This window comes from Prosopis cineraria, unplaced genomic scaffold (genome assembly GCF_029017545.1).
Source record: "Prosopis cineraria cultivar Desert tree isolate PC_DT_omini unplaced genomic scaffold, ASM2901754v1 PC220, whole genome shotgun sequence".
Classification (NCBI taxonomy): domain Eukaryota; kingdom Viridiplantae; phylum Streptophyta; class Magnoliopsida; order Fabales; family Fabaceae; genus Prosopis; species Prosopis cineraria.
The window spans coordinates 45,471-58,445 of NW_026555547.1; the positions used below are offsets into that span (position 1 = coordinate 45,471).

A 12,975-nucleotide genomic window follows, 5' to 3' on the forward strand; every position below is an offset into this window, starting at 1 on the left:
AGACAAAATGTAAAAATAAGAATTTCCCAAATTATATACTCCACCCGTTCGATAATGTAAGGTATTTTTTTAAGAGTTGGATATTCGAAAATATAAAAAAAATTTAATCTTTTGAGGTATAATCATTGTGTTTTTTCAAAAATGCTCCTATTAATGATGACTTTATATTTATTATAGGGTAGTTAATAGGGATAAACATAAAAAGATATGATTAATTTAAAAGTAAGTAAGAACTTTATTAAATGATGAGATTTAATTAAAAATACTTTATATTTTTTAACAGAAGAAGTAAATTACTTATAATAGTGGGTAGAAAAGGTTGGGGTGGTTTTTATGCACTTTTTTTTTCTCAACTATTTTTCCACTGCAAATTTAATTTGTTCAAATTATATATATACTTTTAAAAATTATTCAATTTAAACCAATAAATTTAATTTAGCGGTCCAGATTTATAACAAAAGCAGAGGAGAGAATGAAAGCCAACTTCAAAAAAGTTTGCGAAGAAAGGACCAAGCACTTTGAGTGATGCTAATGAAGCAGAAATGAGATGATTATGATGTTGTTGTTGTTGTTGCGGCCGCCCTTTTACTATAACTCTCCGTGAGACTCTCCCACCTTCTTCACACGCCTCTTGAATCTTTTTTAGTCTTTACAACTTTCAAAATCCAAAATCGAATGCATCCCACTTGTATGTATGAGGTGAATCCTTTTAAAAAAATAAAATAAAATAAAATCTTTAAATTATTCTTTGTCTTCAAAATTATAAGACATGTTTTCTTTTTTTTCCCGAAGAGATCTCATGTTTGAAATAATTCCGTTTGGGGACCTTGAATGTCTATTTGCAAACACACCATTTCATTTAATTTTTTTTTTCAAACATGAGCTCATAGTTTTCATCTAATCTCAATGGCCCAATCCCTTTTAACCTAAAGTCTTTCATTTCTTTAAAATAATAATAATAATAATAATTTTTTATCTTTATAATTTTATCAAATTTTACTTTTAATTCTTATAGTTTTTTTTATTATTTTAATACTGAAAAATTTGAAACTATGAGGATCTAAAAAATAAATATTACCGAATTTTTTTAAACTATAAAAATTAAAAATATTAAAAAAATTATAGGAACTAAATACAAGATTTAATAAAATTATAAAGACCCATCATTATGTTTTTCCTTTCCTTTCAACCTATTTGACTTTTCAATATCATCAGTTTAACATGGCACGTGATTCCAGTGTGCTACAAGAAACTATGTCGTTTTAATAAGTGAACTAATCTATACTGTCCCTTAATTAACCCAACAGCCTAGATAAGTCAGGTGTAGAGAGGAAGTGAAAAAAATTGATGGAATGGTGTTTTTCAAAATGCCCTTAATTAATATATGAAATTAATGATATTTTTCTATTTATTTGTGATTAAGTTACTCTGCTAAATAGTTTCTCTTGTCTATAATATAGAATGTTTTTTATTTTTTATAAATGGTCTTCTTTACCAACACCTTAATTATACCGACAATTTAATTTAAACGAGTAACCATATCTCTAAAATAACGTGAAACAAAGTCTTCATAGATCAAAATTATACCAGCACCTTTTTTAAATCATATTTCTCTGCCAATCGCACTTGTATTATATAAATGTAGGAATCACTCTCCCAAACTTGTTTGCTTTCATTGTAAACATCTTATCATGACTCTAAACAAAGAGGACGGTTCCCAACTCTTGCATATAAATTCAATTCCTATCCTTAATTTGAACATCATTTGTTAGGACCAATTCATTCTATCCTTTGCCATCTACATGTTTACACCTAATTCCCTCTCTCTCTCTCTCTCTGTTTTTTTTTAATCCTCTTCTTTAATGCTCATTTTTATTCTCTTCTTTTAAGTGTTTGGCATACAAGAAAGTGTTCTTTCCTAAAAGAAAATAAAAATACATCTATTTCATTTTGTATTTAAGTGTATTTCTTGTCTCATCTGTAGAACGTACTTTTTCACATATCAAATATTGTCTTGGTGCTTATTTGGTCTCTAATTAAAAATAGACTTTTGCAGCTTTCAAAATAAAGTCACTCAAATCATTTTGATCAATCAAAATTAGCGGATTTTAATATTCTCACTCAGACTCAATTTTTATACTACTTATCCTAATCTTCATAATTCTTTTAGTGCATGGCCACGAAGAATTGTGTAAAGGACATAAATTAGATAATATTAGTTTTTGTACTTTGAAGGTAGATCATCAAAAATGCCAATATATAACTTATTAGAAGAAGTTGGCAAGCAAGCTAGTTTCTACATTTGTTAGCTTATTGAAACATGTGGTCAAAGATGATCATTCAATCTCTCATGATAGGTTCTTTGATCTTTTTGATAATTTCGGATAGAGGATGATTAATTATGAAATCAAACTAGATGAGCATGATGTCTTCCAGAGAGTTAGAGTAAAACATTGACTTTAATAAACTTTTTATTCTAACAAATGTTGAGGCCCTCCAAGATGCCCGAAAGCTCAACGACAATGTTGGAGTATTAACTAAGGTATTTAGAGAAGCTTTTGATCTAATTTCCTTGGTTATCCCAAATAAGGCCACTATAGGTAGCAACATCGTCATTGTTGACAGAATCATTGGTATCAAGTCTAACCCTTCCAAATTTGAGTGTAATAGCTCTATAATGATCCAAGGTCCAAGGATATGTGATTGAGTTTAAATTGAAAATACAAGTAAAAGCAATGTCCTTGATAAGAATTTCTTTTTCAAAATATATGAGTTTGCATCTTTCTTAGATGTTCCAAGCTTCCAGCATGTTTTGAACAAAGAGTTGCTGCTAAGGGGACTCCTCCTATGCTCAAGCATCCTGATCATTCTTAACTTTTCAAAGCATCCGATCTTGCAGGAAGGGGAAAAAGAATATCTTTAGTTTAGAGCAATAGATTAATCTCATTCATGCCTTTCAAGATTTAATGAAATCCTGCAACATGGGGATAGAAACTGTAATTCTTTTCCTTCCAATCAACCATTATGTGCCTTATGTTCTTCAAGGCATCTAATATAACATTCAGGGAAATTTACCCCAAATTAGCTAAGTAAATGAGGGTAATTAAGTAAATTTATGTGATATGTGATTATATAAAATTCATGGATGTTTTGGGTTGTAATTTTAGCCTCAAGATTGAGTCTGGACTAAAGTCGAGCTACCTTGGGCATGAAAATGTGAGAAAAATAAGAAGAAATGGCTCTGTGCCATATGCTATGATGCACGAGCCATCAAAATTAAGACGCGAAACTGATGCGAAAAATAGAGGGAAGAAAAGAAAAAAACGAGAGAAAGAGAAGGAGGAGACTTAGAGCTTTGCTAGGACTTCAATTTCAAGAAAGTTAAAGGTATTTTGAAGATACTAAACCTTAAAAGTAAGACTCTGAACCTCTTCTACTTCCTTCCCCACCCATTTTCTTGAAGTTTTTAGTTAGGGTTGATAATGAGAAGCCATTTTCGGTCCATATAGGTCATGGGTCTAAATTTTTTAACTCAAATAGAGTTAATGAGAATTGATTTGAATATTTAAAGCTAAAAATTATGGGTTTAGACTTTAATAGTAGTTGGGAGTCATTAATATCTGAACAATAGGTAATAAATTGGAGTTATGAGGGTTATTGTGGTATTAATGACCCTATATGAGTTTGATGATTGTTAGTTGGGAGTAATAAAAGCTATTAAACTTAATGGATAAGCCTAAGTGTGAGAATTAAAGGCATTAGGTATTTTAAAAATGAAAATGTGTTCGTAGTAATATTAGTTGAGTTTGGATTTGATTAATTGTAGATTAATCATCCGGGCATCATATTGGGCTTGGAAAGCAAGCTTGGAAGCATATATTAAGGGGTAAACTTTTAACCTCTCAAAAGTTTAAGGTAACTTAGAAAAACCTATTTTGGGTAGTTGCTTGCTAAATATGTTATGATATGAAATGGGTTTATTTGCATGTATAGTTGAATTTTTAAACATGAAAATATGCGATAAATCATATGATAGTGTATTAATCCTTGACTTGATTTAAATTAGGAGTTGAAATCAAAATAATATGTAAATTGTGAACATATAATTGAAATGATAAGTGTATGATATGTCATGTGATGATTAGGTGTTAGTAAAAAGGTTATACTTGAGTAATGTGGAAATGGTATGAAATATGTGATAAATTTTGATGTTCATATGTGCTAAATGATGAGATAGTTTTTAAAAACAATAAGTTTGTTATGGTGAATTATAAATTTTATGTAAAATGAATGAGCATGAAACATTGCATGATCATTTGGCAAGAATTCACTTAGTGAAAGGAGTAGATAAAATCCATATGGTGTTTATGGCTGCCTTCTAGTGCATGAAGGCTAAGCCTTGCCCCAACTATTTTTTAAGAGATTGTCCCATAGTTTGTCGAGAAACTGTCCCATAGTATGTTGAAGGACTGAAACTTAGTTATCTCCACCTGTTTGTCAAGAAGATTAGCTCAGAGTATATCACACCATATAGATTCGGGAGCGAGAAAGCCATGGTTTGAGAATGAGTACTGTGATCTTTGATCAGGTCACACATCACAATTTGTGAGCTTGGGTAGTTCAGCCACATAGATGGAGCCATAGTTAATATTATAGCCCACGATTTCCATCGGAAGAAATAAGGAGGAATCGATATGCATATATATATTCGACGTGTTGCATGATTGTTAAGTTGTGGCAAGTTGTGATAGTGAATATGTCATTGCCATATGGTTGTGTGGGATGTGGTAATGTGTATTGAGTTATGAATTTGGTCATTGTCATAGGTTTGTGAGTTCTATAGCAATTTACCTCATGATTGAAACTACAAAATATGAAAATGAACTTAATAACTGAAAGTTTAACTTGTAATATATTTAAGCACATAATTTTGAGTATGATATTTCTTGTTTTGTGTTTTAAATCAATTGATATACAATTGCATAAAATAGGTGTATTTTGATTATTGAGTGGCTACACTCACCCCTCTCTTTCAATATTTTACAAACTTTAACTCTAGTGCAGAAAAGGAAAGACTTTGGAGGCTTAGGAATTCATGGAATTCCTACTATAAAACCTCCTTATCTTATTTATTTTGTGTAATACATTGAATATTGTCAATTAAAATGTATTTTATTTACACTTGTATTATATTTTTGTTAATGAATTTGAGATGCATTTTGGGCCTTGAAATGTTGAAAGTATTGATAGATTCAAAATACTAGTACAAGTTTAAGGACGTGATTTGGTCGTAACTATGAATGTTGATTGTAAAATACAATATTAAAACCTCCTACTACTGTTTTCTATATTGTAAGGGTTGAGGAATGAAAATTTAGAATGATTAAAACTATATGCATGTGGTGTGTTATACAAATGGTCATAAGTTCTCTGAGTGTGTTCTGAGTGTTAGGAATCGCTATTAGCACGTGTGGGGTTTTAGGCATCCTTGAATTGTGAAAAGTGAGAAAAGTTGTGAAAATGTGTTTGAGCATCCAACTTTTTTGTATAAATTAATTTAGAAGTAAAATCCATGCTATTAGCTAATTTATGAAAAAAGCTTTTCGTAGACACCTAAATTACCTCATTTAGAGGCACGTTGAAAATTGCCCTGATTTGCTGCTAAATGAAAACAGAATTGATCTCTGATATATGCAACACACCACAACACATGGCACAAAAAAGGCAGCCATGGTGTCCCATGCTTTTTGAAATAATATTTTACTCTAATTAAAAGTTTAATAAATAATTTTGATTTATTTTAAATTATGAAAATTTAGGATTCCATTTTTGTAAATTACAAACTTGATGATCTTTGTTGAGGTTAGACCCTTAATTATCTTGAATTTGTAGAGTTAATTGTGACTTAGTAAGAAAGATATTTCATCTAACCTATGCAACAAGAAGGGAGAAAACTTATGGTGGGTGTGCTATATCACAACTTGTAAATAATACTTCCTCATCTTAAATTATAAGATAATTTTAAAAAAATATTATTGTCCCAAAATATAAGATAGTTTGAAAAAAAAATTCATTTATGATACTTTTTTAATATTACTCTTTAAGTGTATATAGAATTAAAATGATTGTAAATTTAAAATTATACTAAATGAAGAGCGTTTTTAAAAGTTTATATTTATATTTTGAAAAATTAAAATTGTATAGTGTCATTATTAAGCTTTATTAGTATGCATAATCTTGTCTAAAATTATCTTAGAATTTGAGATGCATGAAGTATAATACTTGTAAATATTACAATAAAACCTATTATATTTATAATTTGAAATAGAAGGAGTATAATTTAGAACTTGGATAGATGTTAGGAGAAATAAGTCAATTATTTATTTTTAGATTCTCAACTTTGTTAAAAGTATAATAAATTTTTAGAGAGACAAAATGCTTTCATAGGCTTCAAGGTTAACTTTAATTAAATATGTTCTTTCAACTTCCAACGTTTATCTCATGTCATCTATCAAGCTCCCAAAATCTATTTGTCAGGCAATAAATGTTGCTTGTATTGAATTTTTTTTCCTACGGCTATGATGAGAACTCTAGGTGTTTGCATCTAAAAAGCAAGAAAATTATATTCTTGCTTATCAATCAAGGCAGTCTAAGCCTTCAATCAGTGCACATCACTAGTAAATAAATCCTTGTAAGCTAAACAGATTTTGAGAATTATGAATACCGATGCTAACTCTTTGTTGTCTATTACTCTAAAAGTCAGATATATAAATCTAAATTCCACGACCATCATAAAAAACCTTACATTTCTTCATGGTTGTGGAAAGGAATAAGCTCTTTTGCTAACTGAATTTCATCCCATTTATAATAGAAAGTGGGTCTAGTTTAAATATCTCTCTGTATGATCCCTTCTAGTTTAAACCAACTTTTATATCTACTTGTTCTTCTTCTTTCACCTTTGATCCTACAACTCTTTGTGTTTGAGATATCATTCTTCATCATTCTAGTGGCTAGTCTCTAGTAAAAAGTGGAATTCACAATGTATTTGATCTTTTTATGATCATAGGGTTTCATATTTAGTTCTTACTACTCCTCTTTCTTATGCACAACAAGAGGATCAATTGTGCTAGGCTAGATCTAACTTAGGAGAATATCTTGCTAAGAAAGGTTTTGAAGTGCTTCCCAAAATAGAAATTCTGCTTCATTAATGAATTTTACTTGCTAGAAATCTCTTTTAGCAATTGCACCTTCCATTAAAACACATTCTATTTGTGTGGAAATTACTACACAGAGCTCTCCCAAATGGTGAAATTCTTAAAGAGCATCACCTTGCTAACACCAATTTATGTCAATTTGGTTGTCAATGTTAGGAAACTATTGATCACCTTTTTGCTCATTGTGCACTTGATCAATTCCTTTGGTTTGTGGTTTGGATATCCAGATTTCAACTTTCCAAGATGGTAGCTTGATTTCTTAGTTAGTGTCCACTTTCAAGCAACTTGTCAAGGATTCTCATCTTGATTTGATTTGACAAATCTGTAAATGCCCCAAGAGGGGGTATATTAGGCTAATTAAAAATTTAAATGAAATACAGTAATAATAAGTAAGATGAAGGAATGAAATCACCAATCACAAGAGTTAAAGGAATGGAGCTTGACACAGATGATTTATCATGGTTTGACTCCTACCACTTGAGTTTATATCCAATCCTCAAGAACCTCCTAAGATTTCCAACTATATTACCAAGATTAATCTAAGCTCTTGATTGCCACAGTACATAAACAGACTTTTTAATAAGTCTGAAATTCTCCCCCTTACAAAGGCAATAATAAATCCTTCTAAACTCCTCGAGCTTAAATTTCTCTATTTTGAATATGTAAAATAGAGATAAACAGAGTAAGTTTAAGAATGAACTACTATTGCTTTAAAACTCTCTTTAAGAGTAGATATATAATTAATGAAGCTCTCTATCAATAAATGATACACAAAAGGTAAGTAAATTTTGATACTTAATAAATGTAAAATGTTCTTGCAATTCACGTTTTTTTCTACTTCTTCCGTGTTTCATAAATGAGCCTTATTTATAATTGTGAATCATAAATGATCCGTTAGACTCATAAATCTTTCTGTTGAAGATTGCTTGTGGTTAGTTTCCTTCTAGCTTTGAGTTTCCTTGGATATCCAAGCTTCTCTGAGGTTCTCCAGTGGACTAGCCAATGGAACAGTGCTTTACAGTAGAGACTTCTTTTGTACAGTAACGGCTAAAAACTTTAAATATTTCTGACAAAAGTAATTAAAGCTTATATATTTTGATATAATAGAAGGAAAGCTCGATGATCAGAATAAATATTTGTAGCTAGAAGAATTTTAAGCAGACTAATATGTTTAGATATCATTTAGTAAGGGTATAGAATGAACTCAAATGATTATAGACGAAAAGAAGAATTAAAAGATAAGTTCTGATGACTTTAGGAAGAGATAAGAAAAAAAGAGCACAAATCTTCATAGTAGCACCGGTGTTACTATGATCTAGCACCGGTGTTATAATTATGAGCAGACAAAAAAGGAAAGTTTTAGCACAAGTGTTGTCCTTGTAGTACTGGTGTAATTCAATATGTAAAAGACGAGAATTCTTGATATTTTTAGAAAAATTAGAATATTTTTGAAAAGATTATTTGGCACTAATGTTAAAAGAAAATAACACCGAACTAATATATTGAGCAAGTCTCTTCAAAGAATAGAAGAAAGGACAGTATCAATGTTAACATGTTAGCATAGGTGTTGCACAAATTTGAGTAATACTTAGTATAGGTGCTAATCACGTAACACAGGTGTTGACATAATTCAACTAAAGAGAAAAGAGAAATAAGACTGATGTTGAAAAGATAGTACCAGTGCAAAGAAAAAGATTCGAGCAAAAGAGACTCAATTGCATAAGTATAAAAGGGTAATACCGATATTAGAATGAGTAGGATTGGTGTAATATGTACCAAGAATCAATAGAATAGTGAAGATAATAGAGGTAACACTGGTGTTAAGGCATCTAGGACCAGTGTTATAAACACTTAAAAATATTTTCAATAAGACAACTTCAAGTACAAAAGATTATAGTTAAATCAAATACGTAACTATCAAAATAGCATAACTTCTGTTCATATAAGCTCTTACTTAGTCAGTTTGAATGTTAAGCCATTTATTTTAATTAAGAAAGCCTGAAATGTACAAAACTTTTCTTTATTTTGTAATCATCAAAATTAAAGTTCAACAAAATCATCAATTTAATCAATCAATTATGGTTATTTTAAGTTCTAACTCAACTCTTCAATTAAGGAATTTCAACAGTCAATGTCATTTTCTTGACCATATATGCTGCCGGCCTTCTTCTCATACACCAAAGTTGTCCTCTTCATCAAGTTTGCAATAGGTTGTAGCTCATTCCATTTTTATTCCCAGCTGTGAATTGAGGATAATTTGACTCAAGAAATTTTAAACGGACAAAAAGCTTTTTCCATTTTATTGCAATCTGCTTCAATTCTCAATTTATCAATAGAAAGCGAGAGATGAAATATACTCAAGATGCATCTCAGTTTTCTTTCCTTTGCTTGAGAGCTGCTCTTTGGTGGATTAATTCTTTTTGTGCTCATCATGATCTATCCAATACTGCAATTCAAATCAACAACATTCATAAACAATATTTTTCTCTAACATTCTCCGGTCGCAATTTCAAGACCATAATCTTAGATATTAATCATTTGTTGCATAAATTTTGACATCATCATTTCCAAGTCATCCAAAAATATTTATTTTACTATGTATTTAGCTTCTCTTTTTTATTATTTTGTAATGCTTTAGTTTCATAACTTTTCCCATACGTTAATCTTAGGTTAGCTTTTGACTTAATATAAAAAAAATATTATACATTTTATAATTTATAATAATATATCGATGCTTAGAATAGTTCGATAATAATGGTATTATAATAATTTATTCATGTGAATTTTCTTTAAAAAAATAAAAAATATTGAAAATTACTTTGCTAAATTTAATCATTCAGAGATGCTTTTTACAAAAACCACTACTAAATCCTAATAATCTACATATTACATACAAACAAGTCTTGAGAGCCCCTGAGGGAGGGAATCCACTGTGTGTAGTACCAACTAGTTTTTCTGATTCAGCCTATCCCAAAGCGACGCGCATTGTCTCCGGGCGAAACCCACGCGCTGTTTCTCCAAATCATACACGACCTCAAACCCTTGCTGCTGGTAATTCCCAAGCGTAGCCCCAGGTCCATCGCTAAGTTCTGCATCATCTCCACCGTTCATCAGCATCAGACAACCCACCTGCTTCTTCCGCCTCGTTCCATCTCCGCCGTCTAAAAATTCGTAAAAATAGTTCTTCTTCGGCAGCACCACAACAGATCCCTTCCCCTCAAAACGCAGCGTTAAAGGCGGAACTTCCGTTTCCGCCTTCACCTTCTCCATATAATAGCAGGGTCCCAATCCCGTCTTGTCTTCAATCTCGCTCGCACGCTCGTGAACTTGTCCAACTCGGCGATCGAACTCGGCCACCACTGAGTTATATAAACTCGCTGGCAACATAGTGAACGTCGTGCCGGAGTCAACCACCATACCGCCATTGCCCCTCTGGTCCAACCTACTCAGCATCTCCGGTGCCGGAATAGTTTTCTTCCCCACGGAGATCGCCGCGAGACCAACACTGTAAAAATACGGGTGTTTCGGATTTTCAAGCATCGGTGTGTATACGAATTGAACCAGTTCGCCGTCAGTTCTCTCCTCATGACGACCGAGAATAAGCGGGCTAGGTCGGCGAACTCTTTGTTTATCGAATGAGTGAGAAATCAAGCAGTAGGAAAATTGATTCCCTAACTGGGGAGAGAACGTCGCCAGCTGAGCAGGAAGAGATAGCAATCCGCGACCGAATCCGGCGACTCCGACCGGTTCGCCGAGCGTGGTGTGGGCGCATCCGAAGGTGAAATTCCTGAGAATCAGAGAAGAAATAGATACAGAATCGCGGTAGAGACGAGCGATCAAGCTTCCATCGGCGTACGCGTAGTAAAACGGAGGGCAAGCGAAAGAAGAACAATCGGATGTCTCGATGGATTCCAAGGGACACCGAGAAATTGCGCAGAGATCGGAGGACGATAGAGAGGTGTGAGCTGCAGAACATGCAGAGGATTTACACGAAACAGCTTGAGTCCGAGAGATATTGGGTGGTCTGGGAAAGAGCGAAGGATTTGATTTTCCTTCACAGAGTATACATTCGAACGGAGCACAAGGGAACCAGACGAGGTCGCTTCCTGTGTCCATGTACAGAGTTACTGGTTGGGGAGGATCGGAGCCGAGGAGGTCGAAGGAGAGAGTGTAATCGCTGCCGGCGGAGAGAGGCAGGGAGAGTTGTTGTTGCCGACGGTGGTGGTGGTGGTGGTGGTTGTGGAAGCGAGCTGCGGAGCGAGAGGAGGTGGATTTGAGGAGCTGATGAGTACTGTTGAATTGAGTGGAAGAGAGAGTGTGTGATAAAGGCAATAGAAGCATTTGTGAGGAAGAGGGAAGGCATGAAGATGAGATTAAGACGAAGAACAAGAGGAACAGTGATGAAGAAGACGACATTGATGAATGCAGGAATCTGAAGCCGCCAGAAAACAGAGTAATAACTTCAAGAACAGAGGATGAAAGAGAGGACGAGCTTTTTAAATTTGGTGAGAGAGAGGAAGCGAGAAGGGAGAATTTATAAGGAGGATGAAGGCTTATAGGTAGGTGTAAGGTACAGATGTATCCATACTAAAAATCACTTTAGGAGAGGATTTTATTTTATTTTTTAAATTATAGAGACAAGTACGAAAACAACAAGAGAATAAAAAAAGTATCACACCTACAAACTCTTATTTGAGCCAGGATCTCTCACTTGCATGAGAGCTTCTCTGTGTTTTTTTGAAATTAATTTATCTTTTCATGATAGCTGGTAGTGTTGGAGAAATTTGATTTTTTTAGCAGAGTTTAAAAGGTGAAAGCTTTGTGTAAGTGAAAATTTGTGTTTAATTTGTAAAGTGATCCTTAATAATTGCTTAGCAGCCAGCTTAGGTCGCACTCATACTTAAGAATAATGAGGGGTTGAATTTTGTTTTGATGCCAGTAATTTGTATGTACTCCATTCATTTTTATTTATAAAAAAAATTATTATTTTTTATTTTTTATACAAGTAAAATTACTTATTTTAATAATCATTTATTATATATTTTTAAATCACCTTTTATAATTTACACTAATGAAAAATAATTAATAAATGCTTATGTTGATTAACATAGAGTATTTTAGTTTATTTTTTTTATTTTCAGACATAATTATTATGATTAATCAATTTTTTTAAACTATAGGGAGTAGTCCTTTGTTTAATGTTAGAAGGCATTTTGAATCAAATTACAATTCTAATAAATTGATTAAATATTTTTAAAATAATACGTTTTTTCATGTTTATTTTCATTTAATGGAGTGGCTCAACTAAAAAATCTTATTAATGCATCCTCTAATTAAAGATATTTAAAAAAATTATTAATTGCGTTTTAAAAGATTCAAAGTACTTTATATTTATTAACATGTGATTTTAGAAGAAAATGTTTTATATTTTTGAAAAAGATGGAATATGAATAGAAATGCCTATTATCCTTTTATAATAGTAAAATCATTTATTAAGGGCTAGAAAAAAATTATTTAAGAGGAAAGCACATGAAAATATATTATTAAATCTCATATTTTTTCTATTAAAAATATAAAATATTTTTTAAGATAATAAGTTAAAAAGTATACTTTCTCTATTAAAAAATGTGAGGCATTTTTAATCGAATTTGACTCTCAATAAAATAGCTACATGCTTTTCAAACTAAATTTATATTTTTATATTTATTGCTATTAAACACCCTTCGATAAATATAAATTCATTCATTAATAGGGACACTTT

The 12,975-nt window shown here is 31.8% G+C and overlaps 1 protein-coding gene across 1 annotated transcript; it reads right to left on the minus strand.

The window, feature by feature from the left end:
• Positions 1–10,019: 10,019 nt before the first annotated feature.
• On the minus strand, positions 10,020–11,705 carry LOC129295927 (probable aspartyl protease At4g16563). The gene has a single exon (XM_054934524.1). The coding sequence runs from the start codon at positions 11,628–11,630 to the stop codon at positions 10,161–10,163; it is 1,470 nt and encodes a 489-aa protein (XP_054790499.1). The 5' UTR covers positions 11,631–11,705; the 3' UTR covers positions 10,020–10,160.
• Positions 11,706–12,975: the final 1,270 nt, after the last annotated feature.